The sequence below is a fragment of the Notechis scutatus genome, chromosome 2 (assembly GCF_049901735.1).
Source record: "Notechis scutatus isolate UNSWTSFEM ecotype Mainland chromosome 2, rNotScu1.2, whole genome shotgun sequence".
NCBI lineage: Eukaryota > Metazoa > Chordata > Lepidosauria > Squamata > Elapidae > Notechis > Notechis scutatus.
This window is the reverse complement of record NC_142010.1, coordinates 32,677,985-32,702,308: the sequence shown is the minus strand read 5'-3', so window position 1 is coordinate 32,702,308 and position 24,324 is coordinate 32,677,985. Positions and strand designations below refer to the sequence as shown.

General features: G+C 38.8%; 1 protein-coding gene across 5 annotated transcripts in view; it reads right to left on the bottom strand.

The window, feature by feature from the left end:
• ATXN7 (ataxin 7) overlaps positions 1-24,324 on the bottom strand; it is a 130,364-nt gene that overhangs the window by 68,217 nt on the left and 37,823 nt on the right. For 2 of the 5 annotated variants that reach the window (XM_087954546.1, XM_026679473.2), the window contains exons 3-4: positions 4,962-5,267; positions 670-738 (exon numbers count right to left, since the gene is read on the bottom strand). The exons of 1 other annotated variant lie outside the window; for it this stretch is intronic. In XM_087954546.1, the coding sequence (XP_087810672.1) occupies positions 670-738; positions 4,962-5,256 (364 nt within the window). In that variant the 5' untranslated portion in view covers positions 5,257-5,267. Of the gene's footprint in view, positions 1-669; positions 739-4,961; positions 5,268-5,380; positions 5,924-24,324 lie in introns of those variants that run through there. 2 more of the 5 variants (XM_087954547.1, XM_087954545.1) reach the window with 2 other exon arrangements.

The window sequence follows — 24,324 nt, the reverse complement described above, 5'->3', positions numbered from 1 at the left end:
GTCAATATCTATTAAACATGAAAACTATGCTTCTAAATACTTCCCAGAGATGGCTATGCTATTAGACAGCTGTTGCAGTGGTGTTCTGCTTGTCAATTTTTATAGTGAACACATCTACCTATTTTGAATTAGATCCTGGGAAAAAATATGTCATCAAAAATGCAGAATTTTTCTTGCGTTACTTTTTGATCTGTTCCTTGCATACCACGTAGCTAGGCAAACAACCAACTGTCCCGTGAAAAGCAGCTTCAGCATTCGGCATGACCTTTTAAGAATTACATAGAGCCAAATCTATTATAAGAAAAGCAAACCAATGAAAACTCCCAAGTTAGCATATAAAAGTCAAAACCTATTACCAGTTAGTTCTATCAATTCTATTAGCTTTTGTTGTTACATTATATATTTAATGTAATACAAAATTACATTAAACTCATAAAATAATAATGTTAATGTTTAGAAATTTTGAAAAATGTAAATGTATGTTATTTGTCTGAAATAATATATATGTATGTTAGTTATTTCAGACAAATACAAGGTTCCAATAATCTCTGAAAGTGCAAATTTGTAATAATGTAGGGTTGCAAATTCAGGCCCACATAAAGATTGTACACATATGTATGTTTCACTGATTGTTGTATGAAGTAGGAAATCTGTCTACATCAAACTCACCTTCCCTACAAAGTCGCATTGCTTCTCGGTTTTTACCATACTCTTTAAAATTTTCTTCTAAAGCTGCTCCTGTGAGGATATAACAAACAAAAGAAAAATGTTAGTTTGCAGTTAGTTTTAGAGTGTCAGCTACACGGCAAATTATATTCTGATTAAATCCAAAACATTCAGTGCAACAGTGATATAAAATGAATTTGTCTTATGTCTGTCTCCCCATCTTACATAAAACAGTTTAAATTCACCTGATAGGAAAAAATTCTTAAGATACAAAAAGCATGTAATATATATTTTCCTTCCCTCTTTAAAAGCAAGTATTATAACAAACATAGATAACATAAAGGATTTCATATGGTTTAGAAGTCAAATACTAAAAAAAAATCTGTTACAAAAATAATTTTATAAGAATTAAAAATTAACTTTCTGCATACAACTTTGCTTTGGAACAAAGAGACTTCTCTGCAGTGGCTCCTTAATTTTGAAATGCTTTCCTCTGAATATGAATTAGAGTGACATCCCTAGCCATTTCATTACTAGATTCAAACATGTTGATTCAGGTATTTTAAAACTGATCTAGTGTTTATTATATGCTCCTTTTATCTATACCCTGATGTGGTGAATGGCCATAAATGGCCTAAAAATGTTAGTAGGCAATCATCATCTGGAAAGATTGCTATCTTTCAAAACCTGACCCTGGACTTTAATACAACCATGAAATCAAATCAATACCCTCCATTTATTTAACAAGTGGCAGATTCACCTCATAGCTCCACTGTTTTTATTCTGAAAAGGGCAGTTAGAATTCCTACTGTCAAACATTATATCACAAACTTCATGCTCAAATCCCATAAGCAACATAAATTTGAGGGGGGAAAAGTTTATAAGGTGCATTCTCCAACTTCTCAGGGTTAAACTAAATCTACAGTTCATTGAAGCCAAGATCAATGTGTGCTTATTTAAAAAACCTGCCAATGCTATAAAATGTTAGAATCTGCAGGGTGAAAAAAGCTAAAGATGGGAAGACCAACTCTGTAGGGCTCCTGAAAGTTCAACACTTCACCAGTTCCATGGAAAATAGGCATTTGATCAGTTGTCCCACATGCTGGCATATTATTGTCAGCTATTGTCTTACCAATAGGTTTGCAGAGCAATTGTAGTATTGGCATGCCAGGTGATGCCTTCATGGGATGTGTGAGGCATAAAGAAAAGTTCCTAAATATAATATATATATTAGCAATACTTTGAACCTAGCAAGAGGCTTTGATTTCACAAGCTCAAGAAGTGGACATACCTCTTTAGTGCCAGAGCATACATGACAATAAGGGCAATTCGAAATGTTGCATGTTTTATGCAGGCTTGAGAGGAAAAGTTTTAGTTTCTACTCTTAATTCTCTTCCAAATAAAGTTTTGCAGGTTGGAGTTGCATTTTTGTTGTATGGCAAACTGCCTTATATATCTTCCTGGTAGTATATTTTGTATAAGCTACTGGAAATTACATAACAGTTTTATGTAGCGTATTTTTAAATTATTATTATAATTTTGTCTCTTATTTTGGCTGCTCAAAGATGCGTGCAATAGACATTATGTATTACATCACAACTTTATTCCTGGTGATCTGATACTTTCTAAGTCTGAAAAAATAGCTCATTCAGTATTTGGATGTATTAATACTTTCCATACTTTAACTTTTACACACAAGCATGTCATGAAACATACCCAGAATATCATTTCTATCATAATAATGATTTACAGGATCACATTAACCTTCCTGCCATATTTACATTATCTTGTCTCATCTCCTTCTTCCTTGTAGCTAAGGAATAGCTAGGACACTTTTGCTTCCACTTTTAGTTGCAGTTCTGAAGCAGGAACTATTAGTTAACATTAATAAGCTTACCTAGAAATCACTCTGATTTATTTTAAATTTAACTTGGGTGTTGTTTACAGTTTGTTGCTTCATTGAATGTGGCAAACTGCAGTTAACTAAAGTAAAAACAGGAGAACAGTGTAAACCCAAGGGACTGAGCTTGCTGATACCAAGTAACCCACAGTTAGCATAATGTTAAGCATAGCAAATCTAACATGAAAGTGGGAGAATCATCTGGTGGTCCACTGCCATCAGTATGTCGATGAAACTTATCCTGGACCACACTCTGCTCTTGATGTCTTATTTTGGTGACTAAAGGCCAAAAAGTTCTGGATGGGCTAAAATTGAACCCTACCTAACAGAGTGTCTATTTGTCTATTGTGGTTCCCTGGCTACTCCAGTGACGCTTCTAGATATGGAAGCACTAGACCTGAAAGGGAAGACCTGTGACTTTGGGGTCCTCCTGGACTCAAGACTCCTACTTGAACAGCAGTGGAGGCTGTGACTGGGACAGTTTTTGCTCAGCTTTGACTTGTGTAGCAACTGGACCTTACCTGAAGCAAGACATCTCGCTACAGTGACACAGGGTCTCATTACCACCTACTTAGATGACTACAAAGCACTCTGCTTGGGACTGCCTTTAAAGACCACTCGGATGTCTTATTTTCTCCTAAATGTAACAGCATGGGTATTATTTGGCACTTCCCGGTAGAAGTACGAACAGCTTTGGACCCTGTCCTGGCTTCCTATTGGCATTTGGTTGCCTTAAATTAAACTATTATTCAGTGTTGTCATATTGTGCGATCAAGGAAATGTGCCCTCTCGTTCATGATCCCCAACCTCTGGAGCAGCATTTCCTCAGAAAGAAGGGCAGCGTCCTCTCTCCTAGGGTTCTGGAAATCACTCGAAACCTGGCTTTGGTTGAAACTCAGGGGCCTGGAATGGCCTCCCGTTAGAGTTTAGTTTAACTCGGCTCCAGTTTTTAACTGCCATCAGAAGGACTTGAAAATATCTGTTATTTGGATATAATATACATTATAACATTACTGTATTTTGGAGGGCCCTGTTTGATTTGTATTGCTTTTAAGATTCTTTTAGTCTGGGCTGTCTGTTTATGGTTTTATGTCTCCCCCCCTACATTTTATGGATATTTTTAGTCTTGTATGCAGCCCAGAGTCTACTGGTGTTGAACAGCTACAACAAATTTAAATAAATAAAATAACAAAACTTAAAGGGATGGTTGTATCCTATAAAGCTCTTCATATTTCATACTACATTATCTTCAGGAATGTGTTTCACTCATTAGAATCAGGCTGACCAATTTTATCTCAGGGGTCTGGAATGGCCTCCCGTTAGAGTTTAGTTTAACTCGGCTCCAATTTTTAACCGCCATCAGAAGCACTTGAAAATATCTTTTTGGATATTTTGTCTTAAAGATTTTACTGTTTTAATACTGACTGTGGATGTCTTTGGTTGTCCTGCAGAATGGTGATGGGCTATAAATCTTACGACTAAATAAAATCATGTCCGCTAATGTTATATTAAATACTCTTGGAGTCTCATTACACTGATTTCTACACAGAGCAAAGAAACAGTTATAAGCCCTCTACTTTGTGCGATTTGAAGGAAGAGTACAGTAGACTTCCAAAATCCTCTGGAAACAAAAACTTGCATTATGGGATGTCCTCATAATAGAAATAAAAACACCAAGAAATAGCCAATCGCTCTCCTGCTTGCCATGATAAATGAGTTGCGGGACTTAACCTTGAGATCTAGCTTTATCATTTGCTTTAAGTGAACACCTCAAGAACAGAGAATGCCCTTATTATTTAAATATAAAATCTCCCTCCAGTGAATCTGAACTCCTGTTGCTTTCATACAAAAAAACCCTCCATGCTGTCTTCCTGGCAGGAACGTGAAGATGAATTACCACTGTCTTCTTCCAGAACTTCTTCTCTCCCCCCCCCCCCAATAAATAAATAAATAAATAAATTCCAAACTACCCCAGAGCTCTGGAATTTCCTGGTGGTCTCCCATCCCTGATCAGTCAAAGCACATGGGTGTTTTTTTTTTGTGTGTGTGTGCTTTTGTTTTATAATCACCCAAGGTCAGCTAGGTACTGCCACCTTTCTGGGCAAGATTTACCTGAGTGACCTACCTATGTATGTATAAGCCTAAGGATACAGACAAAGTAGTGCGAGGTGGAGTAAGAGACATAAACAGGACCTTCTCGTCCAACTCTTTCTCTCGCTGCCCCCCACCCATCCACCACCCACCTCTTACTCTGGGGCAGATTATCAGACAATTCCGGCAGAAGAGCGTTTGGCGACCAGCTGTGTTAACCCTGTCGCTGCCGGGCAGAGCCCTCCCCTCTCCCTCCCTGCCCTCCCCTCCCCCACGAAAAGAAGGGACTCCCTCGCTCGCTCACCATCGTTCCCGTGAAGTTTAGCAGCATCGACCCAATGGCTCCAGGGCTGCCCCAGCATTGCCTCCGGGCTAGGCAAGGACCTGCGCTCCCCGACGGTCGCCATTGCTGCGCTGGTGGCGCTGGCTGCACTGGCGGGGATGGTGGTGGTGGTGGCGGTGGTGGTGGTGGCGGGGCCGAGGCCGCTCTCGCCGCTGCTTCCTCCGTGCCGGGGCCGCCGCTGCTGCCTGCTGGCCGCCGCCGCCACCGCCGCTCTGCGTTGCTCCCCTCTGACGTCAGCCACGGCCCGCGCCGACATTCTTTCCGCTGCTACAATGTAACGAGAAAAGTCATCAGGCTTCTTTTAAGGTGGCGCAGCCGCTTAAGGAAGTTCCCAAAGAATCGCCCGCTCGCCGGAGCTCGGAATCGGGGCTGCCGCTTACGGGCACCGCGCCGGGGAGAACAACGCGAGGCCTCGCATCGCCTTTGTTTCCCATCAATCTCCCCGACAAGCCGGATCGGAACTGTTGTCGGGCCCCCGCGTTGGCTCTCTCTCAGCTCGGGAAGGGCACCAGCATTTTTTCTCCCCGCCCGCCCGCCGCGGCGCGCTTAAAGACAAGGAGGCAAGGCGATCCACGCTAAGGCGGCCGGAGGCATCGGAGATCCCGACTCGGCGCCCCCTCCCCGGTCCCGGTCAAAGTGCTTCTCGGGAGCCCGCCGTCCAAATGCAAGGCGGACGCGTCCCCCAGACGGCCATCCGGGGAGCCAACAGCCCGGGCTCAAGCGTCCCTCTTCGCCCTCGCCCACATCGCACTTTCGCGCAGGCAAGCCCCGAAGTCGCGAAACTCCACGGCGAAAGGAAGTTGTTTATTTTAGGCGTCTCGCAAAGTCCGGGCGCATCACTGCTTGCGCCCGCCTCTTTCCTCTCCTTTCGCAGGCGAGCAGGGTCTTAAAGGGACAAGAGGAACCACCTCGGGCTTCCTCTCCCAGCCAGCCACTCTTCCCTCCCCGCCCCGCAGCCAGGAAGCCCGGGCGGCTCCTCAACGTCCGACGGTTTCGTTTTTACGAAAACGTCGCTTCCCCCCCCCCCCACACACACACCCAAAACAAACCACCCTACTCTTGACACACACATTGAACCCACGCCCTTGGTGGCGCGCGTTAGTCTTGGTGCCTTTTTTTCAGGGCTACCTTAAGACAAGACGCCTCCCTCCCACCTTAAAAGTTTTCACGTCAAGCACAGGAACGGAGGCTGAATAGGAAACAAGCAGGAAACTAACCTCATCTATGCAACTCATCTCCCGCCCCCCCCTCCGCCCCGCTCTCGCGGACACCTTCCTTCCACTAATGTCACCGACGATCTTGCCTTAAAAGGTCTCATTTAATATTTAAATCGCTTCGCATCGATCCGCCAATAAGAAAAAGTTAGGCTCCTGCTTGCTTGCGAAAGTCGCCGAGGTGTTTTTTTTTTTTTTACATCTGTCAAAACCAGGAGCGAAGAAAAAGGCTTGACAAATCCGGCGCCTGGGTTTAAAAGGCAGCAGCAAAAGCAGCACATATATTTTTGTTATTATTTTTTTTTGCCTCCGTAAAAGTTTAAAGATGATTAGGAAGAATTATTACCCGCTTAACTTTTTCCTTGCGCCCCCCCCCCCCTTGCTGCAGGAAGTTCTTTTTAATGTGAACATGAAATCTGGTGACATTTTGGGGTATAATTTGTCAGATGTGCCGTATTTAAGAAGTTTTTGCTTCTTTTTCTACTTCAGACCAGACCGATTTTGTAAATACATGTTACTTTATATAGGATGGCGGTTTGTTAAACTGGCAGTCCCAAAGGTGCTTTTTTTCAAGAGGCAACTGGACTTTCTGGTTTTTCTTTGAAGACGTTTCGCTTCTCATCCAGTCAGAGCTGAAGAAGCTTCTTGGATGAGAAGCGAAACGTCTTCAAAGAAAAACCAGAAAGTCCAGTTGCCTCTTGAAAAAAAGCACCTTTGGGAAAACCATGCCCTGGATGACTGGGAATCTCCATAGATGTTAAACTGGCAGGTTTCATCTTATGTTAAATTGTGCTCAGTTTTTTTAAACTGTACTTTTTACCAGTAGATCAAATGAAGTGGTTCCTTAAACACTTGCAAAAGAAGTCAAGGCAAATATATTTCCCTCACTTGACTGATAGATTATGAAAAATTAATTTCAACATCTTCTGTGGAGCTATAAAAAATCCATAGTGCACCTCAAAAAACAAGTTTGATTGGCGTTTCTATAAACATTCCTTCTAGAAGTGGAATGGGACTCATCTGTCTGTTTATTATTCAACAGCAGTTTAATTATTCCTGATAATACTCCTAACATCAGGAATAAATGCTGTAAAAGAAACTGACAGAAAAAATCAGATAGGACTGCCCTAAAATGTATTTCTATTTTCAGATATTAATATCCAGTTGCTAATCTGCTGCTCAGGCTGATCCCGATTTCAGATTTACTCAAAAATAAAGTCCATTGAATCCAATGAAAGATAACACTTATTCCCATGATTAGTTACTGAGAAACAAATAGCTTCTGTGGCATTTAATGGTTAAATAAATGTACCAGGAATGCATTTTAAATGAACAGAAATCAAAATAGAATATTTTCATATGGCTTACTTTGTCTCAAAAATTGTTAGTAGTTTCTGGGGTATTTTAGAAGACATTATATACAGGAGTCTCTGTGGTTAAACTGGGAGAAGACTAAAAGACAATGTTATTTGAAAATTCCAGTCTGGCTATCGACTATTGAAGCATTTTCTTATCCTATAATATATAAAAAGGAACAAACAGTTAGATATGGTGAAATATTGAATGAAAAGGGTGAACTCAAATCTATAGAAAAATTAGAGGAACAAGGTATAAAGATGAATTGGTTTTCATATGCACAAATACATTCAAGGTATGACAAAGACTCTAAAACAGAAGGTTTCTATGATAAATTGACTGATTTAGATAAGATTTTGACAGGTACTGATGAAAAGGTGATTAAAAAATTGTATGGATATTTATTAGAAATTAAACTAGAAGAAGAACAAGTTAAAGAAACGATTGCTTGGGGGAAGAATTTTGGATATGGGATTGATCCAGAGAAATGGTAAAAATTGTGGTCTCAAAATTATAAAATGACAATGTCAACAGCATATAAAGAAAATTTGTATAAGATGTTTTATAGGTGGCATTTCCCCCACCCCAAGAATAGCAAGAATGTTCAAGAACAAATCTGAAAAATGTTGGAAATGTCATCAGATACCTGGCTCATATTACCATATGTGGTGGACTTGTGCGGATGCTAAAAAATATTGGACTAAAATCCACACGTGGTTGGAAAAAATGACAAAAAAGCATATAGATTTGAAACCAGAGATATTTTTATTGGGAATTTTACCTGAAACATATAGTTAAGAATTGAAATACCTGATTGTAAATGTATTAACAGCGGCTAGGATTGTATTTGCTAAAAATTGGAAAAATGAGAAAATACCATCACCAGAGGAAATCATTAAAATATTGGAATGTGCTGAAATGAGTAGATTGACATTTGAAATCAGAGAACAAGATGATAAACAATTTTATAAAATTTGGGATCTATTCTATCAATGGTTAGACAATAAAACATGGTAATGAAATATGTAGTTTCTTAGAAAATAATAAATATATAAAGAGGTATTCTTATTATATCTACAAAATGATTGTAGGATAGATTTGAGATGCTAATATGAACTGTCATGAAACAATTTAAGTTAAATATGATTATTTTGTAAAACATGAATGAATAAAAGTATAGTCAAATGATTAACAATGATATTAACGTATTTAATACTTGACTGAAAATATGAGAATATATACAATGTAATTGTAATTGAAGACTATGAAATGGAAGCACAAAACAATTTGTAAGCCAACTGGCACACTGTATGTATATATGGGGAAGATGGCTTGATGTTTTTATGTTTTGTTTGTCTATGTTCATTTTAAAAACCAATAAAAATTTAAAAAAATGTTAGTAGTTTCTAATAACAGTGACTAGGCAACAAAATGTGCAAGATTGGAAAAATAGAAAATTGCCATTTTATTTCTAGTAGAAGTCAACGGGCTTTAAATGATACTCAAAGCAATCTTAAGAGAAAATTGAAAGCATTCAAGTATAATTGAATGGACTGACAAGTTAAACATAAAGTTTAAGGAACAAAAAAAAGATGAATTATACAATCTGAAGAGAAACCCTAGCAGCTACTACCTAAGTATTGTGAGATAGGCATACAGGGACTTTTGCTTAAGTGTTTAAAATATGCTTAAAATACATCCAAATATCACAAGACTTGAATCATTATAAGATTCAATTTAAATACTGTTTTGGAGTATATGGACAATAGTTTATAACAAGAAAGAATTCAAAGGATGGATTTTATATATCCAAATTTTTAAAAAAGTTTGAGGGCTACCCTAAGAGTCTAAATGCAAAAAATGAGAACATTATTCAAAATAGATTATCTCAATTAGAAAGGCTTAATTCTAATTTATACATTGTTACCAGTGAATAAATGCAGACTGAAATAGATTTCATGCAGTAAAATAGATGAAAAAATAGATGAAATAGATTTCATGCAGATTTCATGCACTATTGCTCATATGACATTTTTTAAGGCAGCTTGTTACATGGATTCCCTGCACAACATTATGAATCTCTATGTTCTATCACATGTTCAGAAATTCTAGCTGATAGAGGCAATCCACATGGCAAACAAGTCTACACAATAAAGCCAATGCGTGACCAGCCACTGTGTAAAGCAGCATTCACATATTACAAAATGTAGACTGCAACATATTCATGTCCAATTTAAGTTACAGTGTTTTGCCACTTATGTAGATTCAAATGTTTGGAGTTAAGTTACTGCATATATGAACTATCCTTTCAGATAATTCACTGTCTTTTATACAGTGAGTTAAAACTATTAAGATGTCATTCAAATCACAGGCAATTGTGTAATGGCTTAAGCTTAACAAATATTGAATGCCAAGGTCCATTACCAAACTCTGAAGTCTTATGGGATACATTAGCAGTGAGATGCCAGCTACAGTTAGCACTATTCTGCCAGCAAAGTAGCTGAAGAGAATGAGAGAAGGAATAGGTCTGGAAAAAAACAGAATCAAAAACTATTCAAGCATTTCTGCCAGCTACTACTGGAAAGAATTAGTCTCATTATTTAGATGAATAGCATATATTACAAGTATACAAGACTCTATTTCTATTTCAGCTGACTTGTAATCAGGTGTATTGAATGTAATATTACAATTATAAATCATAGTTTACAAGCTACTTTCACACATCATGGTAATTCAAGTAATGTATAAACAAACCATGGGTTAGATTTAGAATATGTAAAATACAGCCATTCAGGCTCACGAAACTTTTTTTTAAAAAATTCAAAATATATAGGGGCTGTATTATTTATTCTAAATTTTACATATTTTTCTATCAAGTTACCAAGAGTTGCCTATGAATGATCAAGTGGAATTCTGTTTTCTATCTTTCATTTTCTTTCTACTGTTCAGGTGTTTCTGACACTAATGCAGGTGACACAGCACTAGTCAAGAACAAGGAGCTATCAACAGGTTTGAGAAAATGAGAGAGTGGGGGGAGGGTGACACACCTAAAAACTTCCCTGAATGAAAATTGTCAGTGACCAGAGAAGACCATCTGTCTATAGCTGAGGGGAGGCGTTGATAAAATAGGAACTTGCGAGGCAGAGAAGAATATGCTATTGTCAAAAAAGACTGGGCCGACTCTGGAATACTAACTTAAGAACTCTTTCCTTCTATATTTTATAGCAATTCATACTGATTTTTTTTCTCATATTATGAAAATTGTTTCTGGAAGTAAGCAGCATAGTTCTTCTGAAAATATTCATTTTATTCAAATGAGTTTGGCTTGTGGTATAAGTCCTTTCCATTTACAGATATTTCTACCACAAGTATAACATGTTTTCTGATCATGTTATTTATTTTTAAAAGTTTTTCCATTAAAAAAGTTTTGTGTTATTCCCCTTCCAAATATTTCACGTTTAGCTTTGTTGTTTATTTACTTTTTAATAAAGTATTTCTTTCACCTATATATAATGTATACATAATCGTGTTTTATTGTACCATTTAGCCTAATTAAATATTCTAAAATATCTGTGTTCTTACCAGAAATGTCTTACATCCTATACAATGTGAGTCAGGTCTCAGAGATTCACCAACCATACTGTATAACTGACTCTTTTTAGATTTTAGTGAAAGGTTTAGACAGTACGTAGTAAAGAAGAAATAGAGTATGATTACTCTTTGACAAATATAGGAATATATGCTTGTATTCAGTTTGTGAGTGTTGAGAGATTGACATGATTATGTGCTAATTAACAACTTGACCAATATTGTTGCTGGTTAATGACTTTCAAAACAGTTGAACTAGAAATTAAAATAAGAATTAATTTTCTGATCATTGGAATTGCTACATCATTTGCCTTACTATTATTGTAACAGTAGTTTCCAGAATTCACAGAATCTCCCACTAAAAGTGAATCTGAAAAGAAATACACAAGGAGTATATTTTGCAATTACAGAATAATTAATATAAGAAGCTGTTTACTAAAAAGCCAATGTCAAGTTTTATGAAAAAGATTTTTCTCCTATTTGTAGTCTTCATGGAAACAACTGAAATAGTAACATTGGTGTTACATATTTGCTTCCTTGATATCATTTGTGTCTTTCTTTTTTTCTGTCTTACTCTTTCTGATCAGTTAGCTTTCTCAAGATTGAAATATTTAATATAGTTACTTGTGTGTTTTACCACACTTGAGAAAAGAGCTTTAAATACTTGCAGAGCTAATTTGTGAAAATATTTTTTTGCTAGGGTAGTAGTTCTTTACCTATTGAATTTTATAATCACCCAAAATATTCTGGCATAGCATTACATCAATACATTGGGTACAAGATACAAGAAATGGTTAAAGAACTGTGGTTGTACATTCTAAAATAACTTTGCCCTCCCCTCTGCCTGATATATATATAATATACACACACACATACTACTCAAAAAAAAATAAAGGGAACACAAAAATACAACATCCTAGATCTGAATGAATGAAATACTCTTATTAAATACTTTGTTCATTACATAGTTGAATGTGTTGACAACAATCACACAAAAATTATCAATGGAAATCAAATTTAGCAACCCACGGAGATCTAGATTTGGAGTTACACTCAAAATTAAAGTGGAAAAAAACACTACAGGCTGATCCAATTTTGATGTAATGTCCTTAAAACAAGTCAAAATGAGGCTCAGTAGTGTGTGTGACCTCCACGTGCCTGTATGACCTCCCTACAATGCCTGGACATGCTCCTGATGAGGTGGCGGGTGGTCTCCTGAGGGATCTCCTCCCACACCTGGACTAAAGCATCCCCCAACTCCTGGACAGTCTGTGATGCAACGTGGCATTGGTGGATGGAGCGAGACATAATGTCCCAGATGTGTTCAATTGAATTCAGGTCTGGGAAACGGGCGGGCCAGTCCATAGCATCAATGCCTTCGTCTTGCAGGAACTGCTGACACACTCCACTCACATGAGGTCTAGCATTGTCGTGCATTAGGAGGAACCCAGGGCCAACCGCACCAGCATATGGTCTCACAAGGGGTCTGAGGATCTCATCTCAGTACCTAATGGCAGTCAGGCTACTTCTGGCGAGCACATGGAGGGCTGTGCAGCCCCCTAAAGAAATGCCACCCCACACCATTATTGACCCACTGCCAAACCGGTCATGCTGGAGGATGTTGCAGGCAGCAGAACATTCCCCACGGTGTCTCCAGACCCTGTCACGTCTGTCACATGTGCTCAGTGCGCACCTGGTTTCATCTGTGAAGAGCACAGGGCATCAGTGGAGAATTTGCCAATCTTGGTGTTCTCTGGCAAATGCCAAACATCCTGCACGGTGTTGGGCTGTAAGCACAACCCCCACCTGTGGACGTTGGGCCCTTATACCACCCTCATGGAGACTGTTTCTGACCATTTGAGCAGCCACGTGCACATTTGTGGCCCGCTGGAGGTCATTTTGCAGGGCTCTGGCAGTGCTCCTCCTGTCCCTCCTTGCACAAAGGTGGAGGTAGCAGTCCTGATGCTGGGTTGTTGCCCTCCTATGGCCTCCTCCACGTCTCCTGATGTACTGGCCTGTCTCCTGGTAGCGCCTCCATGCTCTGGACACTGCGCTGACAGACACAGCAAACCTTCTTGCCACAGCTCGCATTGATGTGCCAGCCTGGATGAGCTGTATCACCTGAGCCACTTGTGTGGGTTGTAGACTCCGTCTCATGCTACCACTAGAGTGAAAGCACCGCCAGCATTCAAAAGTGACCAAATCATCAGCCAGAAAGCATAGGAACTGAGAAGTGGTCTGTGGTCACCACCTGCAGAACCACTCCTTTATTGGGGATGTCTTGCTAACTGGCTATGCTTTCCACCTGTTGTCTATTTCATTTGCACAACAGCATGTGAAATTGATTGTCAATCAGTGTTGCTACCTAAGTGGACAGTTTGATTTCACAGAAGTATGACTGACTTGGAGTTACATTGTGTTGTTTAAGTGTTCCCTTTATTTTTTTGAGCAGTGTGTACACTTACATGTATGGTATTCAGCTTTGTTCGGGTATCTTCCCATGTCATTATAGTTGTGCTTTTAAAGTTGTAGCAATATTTCGGCAGAATCTCATCTGCCATCATCAGGCTTCTGTATTGTGTTTGTCTATGAGTCAGACTTTCACAGCCGTTTCTGTTTTAAATTTGGTGCTAGCCTACTGCTGTGCCAGAATGGTTTTTTCCTCATCCTGATTGGTTGGGAGTCTTGGTCTGTGTTTATTGGTCTTGGCGTTTGCTGTGTTCTGCTTGATTGGTGTTTCTAATATCTTCTGTCTGTTTTGTAGCCCTTTTTTTGTCTTATTGGCTGGCAACATTGTGTTTCCTGTATTGGAGGCTTTTAGTGTGGCTTGGCTTCGAGTAAACGGACGGCTATCAGTTATTAGGAAGCTAGGTTTCATTTGGGTGCCTGGTTGGGGTGTGTTTGAGCTGGAGGTGTCCGGGGGGCCTGTTTGTGCCCAGGTGTTTGCTTGGCTTGTGATGTGGAGATTTTTTGTTTGTGAGTGCAGGCTTCCAGATAATTGACAGTCTGGTGGAGTCATCTCTTCTATTCATGCTTTCAGGTCTTTTTTCAATCTCGATGGCTTCTCTGATAATTCTGTAGTTGGGGTTTTCTATAGTGGCTAGGGTTTTGGTGCCATTGAAGTCAATGCTATGACCTGTGGCTTTCATGTGTTGGACTAGTGAGGAAGTGTGTTCCAGCTTTTTTACTGCATTTTTGTGTTCATCCAGGCGGGTACGTATTCTTCTATTGGTCTGTCCGATGTATGTGGCAGGGCATATGAAGTCCCCTGCACATCATGCCCCTGCCACATCCATCGGACATGGTATTTAGGTTTCTTCAGGTATTCGGCTATAATAAAAGCACAAATGATTTTAGAAACATTGGAAGATGCATCATCCTCTCTTTAACATTTGTTGTAGACCAGAATATATGATAGAATAATGTGAAGATGCCATGATGTATATACAGAGGTATGACAATGCTTCATTCATTAATGAATATGCAATCCATACTAGCTAGAAATAGGATAGTATTTTTTATTCGAATCAGCAGCCAAATAATCAGCCAGATTTATTCACAGAAATACTCAACTTTAAGAGAAAGTTGATCATGAAATACATCACTGGAACACATGGTCTCTTTGGTAGGTTACTGCTTAAGTGCTAAGTATGGAATACCAAAAGTGGGGTCTGCCTCATTTGCACTGTCTGCTACGGCTTGATGAAACATCTAAGCCAAGACTACAAGATTAGGACACATTTGTTCCAAGTGAAATAATGAACAATTCAAATGAAGATCCAGAGCTGCATAAATTTGTTATTGAAGCATATAATAATCCATGGTCCAAATTGCAGGAGAATCTTAGTGTGTTGCGAAAATGGTACACCCAGTAACAAGTGTGCAAAGCCATTCAATAAGCATACAACAAAAGACAGTTTTCAGAAATGGGATGCTTTGAAGGACATCAAGCAGGACAACAGAAAATGCCAAAAGAACCAGAATCCCCAGAGCAAAGAGACATTTGTTTGTCCTCTTGCTAACAAACATTGAAATCAACAATCATACTGAAGAGAAGCTTTGTCAAGTTTTAATTGAAAAGAAACATGTGACTGAATGAGGGAGAAGGAAGTTATTCTGAGTTCCTATTGGATGCTGGAGAAGACAAAATCAGAGTCAGCATATTCCCCCCAACATTTTAGGCCCTCATTTTACCAACCTCGAAGGGATGACAGGCTGAGTCAACCTTGAACCGGTCAGGATCCAACTGATGGCAGTCTGCAGAGTTAGCCAGCAATACTGCATTCTAACTGCTCTTCTATGAACAACAGATTAATTTCCTCAGGATAAATTAATAGCAAAAATAACAAATAATAACACACTGTGTAACTTGTCAAATAAAGTGATTTTTGCTTGCACAATTTTCTTTGTTATTTTTCCTTTTAAAAACAGCTACTAAGTATAGGTAGTCTCCAGTTAGTGACAGTTCAAAGTTAAACAAAACAACAAAAAGGCATTTATGCCCCAGTGTTGAAGTTACAATGGCCCCCACACCTGTGGTCATATGACCACATTTTCGGCACTCAACAACCTGTGTTTACAATTGATGTTTATTTCCAGTTTCTGGCAAAAAAAGCCCCCTACTGAACAATGGGATCATTTGATGACCACATTCACTTAAAGACTGAAAGGGCTCAACCACATGATGACTCACTTTAAAAAATATCATGATTTACAAGCATGTGTAAATATGTGCATGTGCTTACTTCTTAAAAAAGCTGTCCACTGCCATAGCCGAAACTCTAAGCATAATCTTTGAAAAATCTTTCAGGACCAGCTCCTTGCCAAACCTATGGTCACAAGCCATGGTCATCCCCATCTTCAAAAAGGGAGACCCCAGCCTAGTTGACCAATCTCTTTATGCTGCGTCACCTGTAAAGTCATGGAATCAATTATTAATCAATCCATCATCCTCCACTTAGAAACAAACAACCTACTCTCTGATAAACAATTTGGTTTTAGGAAAAAACTATCCTGTAATCTGCAACTCTTACACTGCAAAAACGTATGAACTACACAACTCGATCAGGGCAAAGCAATAGATGCAATCTACATAGACTTCTGTAAAGCCTTTGATTTAGTGGTACACGACAAACTACTCCTAAAACTAAAATATTACCGTATCTCTGGACACCTGCATAACTGGATAGAAGCATTCCTATCAAACAGATAACAAATGGTCAAAATTGGGAGCGTCCTATCAAATTCTGTACCTGTCAGCAGTGGTGTCCCCCAAGGCAGTGTTCTAGGACCAACCCTTTTCATACTCTACATAAATGACCTCTGTGATCATATCAAGAGCAACTGCGTTCTCTTCGCTGATGATGTAAAGCTATTCAATACCACAGACAATACTGCTACCCTTCAAAAGGACCTCGACTATGTATCAGAATGGTCAAACAAATGGCAACTTCAAATCTCAACAAATAAATGCTCTGTCCTACATATTGGCAAAAAAAATCAGAAAATAAAATACAGGCTGAATAGTCAAGACCTTCTTGATGATCCAAACTCTGTCAAAGATCTTGGAATACTCATCTCAAATGACCTAAGTGCTAGAGCCCACTGTAACTACATAGCCAAAAAGGCGTTAAGAGTTGTTAACCTAATCTTACGTAGCTTTTTCTCTGGCAATATTACACTAATAACTAGAGCATACAAAACATTTGCTAGACCAATACTCGAATACAGCTGATCAGTCTGGAACCCACATTACCTATCTGATATTAACACAGTTGAGAAAGTGCAGAAATATTTCACAAGAAGAGTTCTCCACTCCTCTACTCGTTGCAGAATACCTTATGCCACCAGACTCGAAATTCTAGACCTAGAAAACTGAGAACTACGACGCCTTCGGTCCGATCTAAGTATAGTATTTACAATCATATATTGTAGTGTCCTACCTGTCAATGAATACTTCAGCTTCAGCCATAACAACACAACAGCAAACAATAGATACAAACTCAAGATTAATCGCACCAAACTTGATTGCAAGAAATACGACTTCAGAAACAGAGTGGTCGATGTCTGGAATATTCTACCTGACTCTGTGGTTTCTTCCCCAAACCTCAAAAACTTTAACCTTAGACTGTCTACTATTGACCTCACCCCTTTCCTAAGAGGTCTGTAGGTGGCGTGCATAAGCGCACCAACGTACCTACAGTCTCTGTCCTATTGTTTCTTTTATTTTTCTTATATGTATCCATGTATTCATAACTATGTTTTTACTTATACCTATTATCTTGTAAGCAATTGACAAATAAAATAAAAATAAATAAATAAATAACTGTGGATTATGGTTGTAAGTCAATAACTACTTACAGCTGATGTTAACTAGAATTCAATATATTATACTTTCAATGCACTGAAGCTAAATTCTCAAATTCTCTCATAATAAAGTTTCTCTAAGAAAAACATGTCTTATGCTTTATTATATGCACCTGTGCATATGTGCAATACTAACTAGATACATGCCTTATAGTCTTCCATGAAGCCAATTCCAATACTGAAAAACATAATAAATTAAGTTTAACCAAGAGAAGTTAATGTATTCTGCAACAATGAGAAAAAAACCCTAATGCTTGTAAACCAACAGGACAGATATATCTGACACTGAATGAGTTATTTCACTTCTTGCCCCAAAATATATATAAATAAAAAGTAGACATTAAAAGTCCAGATTTGGTTTATATCGGCCTAGGAACCTTTCTATTAAATTGAGCTAAATCTTTTATTAAAAGTTTATTCTGCAGGAATCTATGTGTTTGAACAGAAGGAAAAAAGTTATCCTATAGATCTATATTAAATGATCTATAAAAATGGTCACCAACTTGACAGTGGAAGCAATAAATTTGTGGTGATCAAGTGCCAATGTCTAATGTATAGTGAGAGAATGCTTCTAATGTTCTTACATTACAAAAAAAACTTGAATTGGGGAAAGTTCTGTCAAGTGCCAGGAAAACAGGAGATTCAGGCAGTTTAAATGTGCATAAAGATTTATTGCAAGCTTAAGCTCTCTAAAAGAATCAGAACTACAATGGTCAAGGAAATTAGTGGGAGTTAAGAATAAAAAGGAATTCAAGGTAGGTTGGACTTAGATTTCTTGTGGGCATACAGGGACTCGTGACTGATGACAAGTTTGACTCCTCCCTCGGGTTCAGCCTGGTCATCTACAAGGTCTTCTATTATAATTATGAAGAAGCAAGACTTTTTCCTTTAAGTTATTTCACATGGTCATTCATACACGAAATCAGTCTTACATTTCACAAGGCTTTGGTGATTATCTCTAACTCTCTACATGAAGGCAGAGTACAATTGTAATATGCAGTGTAAGTCTTGTGGGTGAATTGTAGCAAACCATGAGTAGCTAGCTACAACTTCAACCCAAAAATTGGAACTTTAATTAGGAAGGAACCACTGCAATGAAACTATAAAAATGAAAATAGAAATTCTGAGCCTTTGAAATGGAATAGACCATGAACATTAAGAAAAATAAAATCAATCAAGGTAACAGAAAGATTCAGGACAGGTCTCTCTATCTTACTCTTAGAATAGGTGTCAGCCTTCAAGATTTTCTCCCTTTGCTTTGCATCTTTCGGCTGTCATAAGTAACGGGGGGAGGAGGGGGGAAATAGTTATGGGAAGTGAGCTGGAGGTGTTACAAACCAGAACTGTATAAGCTGGGGGGGGGGGGTACATTCTTGCTTAGGTTTCTATCCTATGCTATGCGCAGCTGCAACTCTTTATGCCCATACCCGACTTTATGCCCATACCCAAGCTTCCATGGGAGAAACCTAACATTCAGTCATTACCTGGCCAGTTACCCGTAAAGCATTAGATGATGCTCATCAAGCTCATAAAAAATTTGCAGATAAAAAGAGAACTCCACAAAAACCATATCAAGTGGGTGACAAGGTCTTTTTATCCACCAGATATTTGCAGACCACACAAAAGTCAAAAAAGCTTGGACCTAAGTATGTTGGACCTTTCTCAATTGAACAAATTGTGAACCCTGTGGCAGTCCAACTGAAATTACCAAAAACTCTTCGACGGATCCACCCTGTTTTCCATGTTAGTTTGTTAAAACCTGAACATACCTCCAACTTGAGACCAACTTCAGGTTGATCCCCCTGTACCATTGCTAATTGAAGGTGAACAACATTTTGAAGTTAACGAAATTTTGGATTCTCGAAAACGAAAGGGTCGACTCCAGTATTTGGTTGCTTGGAAACATTTTCCTCCTTCCCAGGCTGAGTGGGTGAATGAGAAGGATGTTAGAGCTCCTACACTTATCAAGGCATTTCGTACTAAATATCCTGATAAACCCTAAAAATTAGTATGATGCTGTTACATGTATATTTTCTATTACCTTCTATTTTTATATTTTTTAGGACTAACGTCTCTTTTCTAGGTGGGCCGAATGTCAGCCTTCAAGATTTCCCCCCTTTGCTTTGCATCTTTCGGCTGTCATAAGTAACGGGGGGAGGAGCGGGGAATAGTTATGGGAAGTGAGCTGGAGGTGTTACAAACCAGAACTGTATAAGCTGGGGGGGGGGTACATTCTTGCTTAGGTTTCTATCCTATGCTATGCGCAGCTGCAATTCTTTATCAAACTATGTCAGGGTCAACGGACAGAAGCCTCATCACCACCTGGAGATGCCCACATGATGATATACACAACTTTTAATTGGATGAGCCAATTGAACTATTGGGGTTGGGAACGTTGCCATTACTTTGTATATGTGATTTACGCGCCCATTTTCTCAGATTCAGAATTCTTTTGTTGCTACCACTTGATTTCCAGTAAAAGATATCTTTTCTCTGATTAAAGGAGTCTAGGTATTTCTTTCTTGGATTTTGAATGGAGCACCAGCTGACAATAGGTATGTAACAATACATCTCCTCAATTACAAAAAAATAATAATGAAGCACTTCTGAAAAACCTTGCCAAGAAAACTTGTCCTGGCAGTCTCCAATTTGGTCATGAGTAAACATAAGGAAAAACAAAACTCAACAAGAGTATTAGATACAGAAGGACAAGTTTTCAGAATCTGTCAATCAGTCACAGGCTCATTCATGAAGAAATGCTAAGTTAACTCTTTATTATTAGAATATAACAACCTGCTCTCTCTCGCTCTCTCTCCCCCCCTCCTATTATTATACACAGTCATTAGAAACAATTTGTCTTCATGTGAGGCTTGTAGAAATGTAACTGAGTGATCATTGTGCATTCAAGTGGAAAGCAAATGTGAGAAATCAAGTTTTGATGTAGTGTTTAACAGTGTTTGTCAATGAATATTTCTTAAGGAGGATTTTTCAAGCCCTCTTGAGCCATAATAAGATCATGCCCTCTACTGAGAAAGCAAAGAGTATGCATAATACAAGAGAAAGCAAGCCTCAAGAGAGCAAACGAAAGAAAATAACTGCATTCATTATCACAATATGAAATGAAAATAATTTATGCTCAATCACAACAGGTTTTTTAAAAAAAAGAAAAGCTCACTTTTTGAAATATAATAAATGCCATATTGTTATAGGAAATTAAACTTTAAAACATATGATGAAAACCATAGCAATTAAAAAGTTCAGCCAAGTTCCTATTTAAATACACCAACTGAAAAATATACCTAACATCTATTTAATCACAGTTGTACTTAACAGAAGAGACTACTCAAGTACTTTCAAATTTCTGGTCCCTTCTTACCTCCTCAATAAGGAGAAGGTCTGACTGAATTCAATGGCGTTTAGTTTTAAGTACCATAATATGCATCTATAGGACTATGTATATTAACTAGTATGGGGCAGTTTATATAAAGGCTCAGAAAACTTAAGTAGCTGTTTGGTAGGCACAGAACAACATGTTTATATAGTGTGATCCCTCTGTCGCTTCCTTCTTTTCAGTTTATATGTATTACGTTCAATCCTTTTTTCTTAACCAATTAAAGCTGTCCAAAATTCCACATTCTACAAAAATATCTCCCTCTTCAACTAGATATTGGGGGAAAAGACTGTTAAATCTAAATGATTTTTAAAAGCCTGCTAGTTTTTATCCCCTGCCAATTTAGATTTCATATTAGGCTGGCCATCACTACAGTGCTCTTCTACATGCCATGAATCAATCAGTATTCCAACAGAGAGAGAAGAGCCCTCCGTTTCACCATTTCAGTGGTTAAAATTGCAGAGCATCAACTCACTGTGGAATAATGAGGATTCAGAAGCAGATTTTTTATTGAGTTTGAAACTAGGAAACTAAATTCATACATACATAGCACAAGGAGAAATAATTATATTGTTCGCTACTCCCATGAGTCACTCAAATTTTAAAGGGATTTGATTATGTGATAATCATTAGAACATGCTTTGCAATAGATTAAAATTAATATATCAAGCATTAAAGAAATTGTGACTCTTTGACCATTTTAAGTAGTGCAGGAACAGCAATAGTTGCCGAATCCTGTATTAGTTGAAAAATTAGGTGCTGCATGGAAGGATACAAGCTCAAAGAGACATGCCATAATCTACTCTGTGTATGCACAAATATTATTAGAATCTTAACTCATTCTTTGCATCTGTCTTCACGCAAAAAGAAACTATAGCTCAACCCACCAAAAACATAACTGTAAAAGACAGACCAGAAATAAAAGTTAAAATAAGCAAAAAAAAATATTAAGAGAACACCTGTCTGATCTTGATGAAAACAAATCACCGGGGCCTGATGGATTACATCCCAGAGTTTTAAAGGAGCTGGCAGAGGTCATCTCAGAACCACTGCACCATATCTTTCAAAAATCCTAGAGCACCGGGGAACTACCAGAGGACTGGAAAAGAGCTGATGTGGTTCCCATCTTCAAAAAAGGGGGAAAAAACAGACCCAGGAAACTATAGACCAATCAGCCTAACATCAATGCCCAGGGAGATACTGGAAAAGATAATAAAAAAACAAATCTGCCAACATCTAGAAACAAGTAAAGTAATAACTAGCAGTCAGCACGGGTTTGTTAAAAACAGATCGTGCCAAACCAATCTTATTTCATACTTCAACACAGTGACTAAATTAGTAGACCAGCAAAATACTGTGGACATAATATATTTAGATTTCAGCAAGGCATTCGACAAAGTAGACCACAACCTACTTCTTAGTAAGCTAGAAAAAAGTGGAATAGATAGCACCACCACTAGATGGATTCGCAACTGGCTGGCAAACCGTACTCAACGAGTAGTCCTTAATGGGTCTAAGTCTACATGGAGGGAAGTAAGCAGTGGGGTGCCACAGGGTTCTGTCTTAGGCCCGGTACTCTTCAATATCTTCATTAACAACTTAGATGAGGGAATACAAGGGGAACTTACCAAATTTGCAGAAGATACTAACCTGGCAGGAATAGCTAACACCCAAGAAGATAGACTAGAACACTGGGCCATATATAATAAAATGAAATCAATGTAGAGAAAAGTAAAGTCCTACACTTAGGCAAGAAAAACCAGAGATACACATATAGGCTGGGTGAAACCAGGCTCAATAGCAGTAACTGTGAGATAGATCTTGGAGTCTTAGTGGACAACCAGCTAAATATGAGCCAGCAGTGTGCAGCAGCAGCCAAGAAAGCTAATGCAATCCTAAGTTGCATTAACAGAGGGATACAATCAAGATCAAGTGAGGTACTAATACCACTCTATAAAGCCTTAATAAGACCACACCTAGAGTATTGCATCCAGTTTTGGTCACCACATTATAAAAAAAGATGTTGAGACTCTAGAAAAAGTACAGAGAAGAGCAACCAGGATGATTAGGGGACTGGAGGCTAACATACAATGAACGGTTGCAGGAACTGGGCGTGGCTAGTCTAGTAAAGAGAAGGACCAGGGGAGACATGATACCGGTCTTCCAATATCTGAGGGGCTGCCACAGGGAGGAGGGGGTCAAGCTATTTTCTAAAGCACCTGAAGGCCAGATAAGGAATAATGAAACTGAACAAGGAAAGATTTAACCTGGAAATAAGGAAAAACTTTCTGACAGTGAGAACAATCAACCAATGGAACAGCTTGTCCTCAGAAGTTGTGGGAGCGCCACCACTTGAGACTTTGAAGAAGAGATTGGACTGCCATTAGTCAGAAATGGTGTAGGGTCTCCCGCTTGGGCAGGGGGTTGTACTAGATGACCTACAAGGTCCAACTCTGATTACCTGTTATCTGATAACCTTGGCATCTGAATGATAGATGGAAGGGAAACAGCAACAAGAAGTCATAATCACATGTATCCTAAAAATGGTTGCTCAATAAAAAAAAACAACCACAGCCATCTTTAAGGTAAGTAGGGAATTGCAGGCAAGGATGCATGTAACAGGCAGAAAACCCAGTATATAGCATAACTGAGGCCACAGACTGATCCTGATTTAGGAATCTGTGGCAGCTTTCTCTGAAGTAGAAGTTTCCAAACTTGGCAACTTTAAGACTTGTGGACTTCAACTTCCAGAATTCTCCAGCCTGCTATGCTGGGAGTTGAAGTCCACAAGTCTTAAAGTTGCCAAGTTGGCGGGGGGTGGGGGCTGCTCTAAAGCAAGTAGAACATCAGAGACAATAATTCACTGTAGACACTTGATGGGGACGCTAGCTATGTTTGTTGCGATATCATAGTCGAGAAATTGTGTCAGGGACAGCAACAAAAAGAATGCAAATGACCAGCAGTCTGCAAGGAGTATAAATCCTTCTATTCCCCACTATCCTTTCAGAGCTGAAAAAGCTTCCTGGACGAGAAGCGAAACATCTTCAAAGAGAAAACAAGAAAGTCCACTTGCCTCTGGAAAAAACCACCTTTGGGACAACCATGACCTGGGTGACTGAGAATCTTCCTAGTATGATTTGATTGCTTATTGTACTCTATGACTATCATTAAGTGTTGTACCTTATAATTCTTGACCCTTGATGAATGTATCTTTTCTTTTAGGTATAATGAGAGCATTTGCACCAAGACAAATTCCTTGTGTGTCTAATCACACTTGGCCAATAAAGAATGGGCGTTGGTTCTTACCTGATACGCCTCTTCTCGTGGAACTGCGAGAGCATCCAGAGAGTGGGAGGTGCTTCAGTCCTTCCTTCTCACAGGCTGAGTTATAATTGAAGAACGCTCCTCC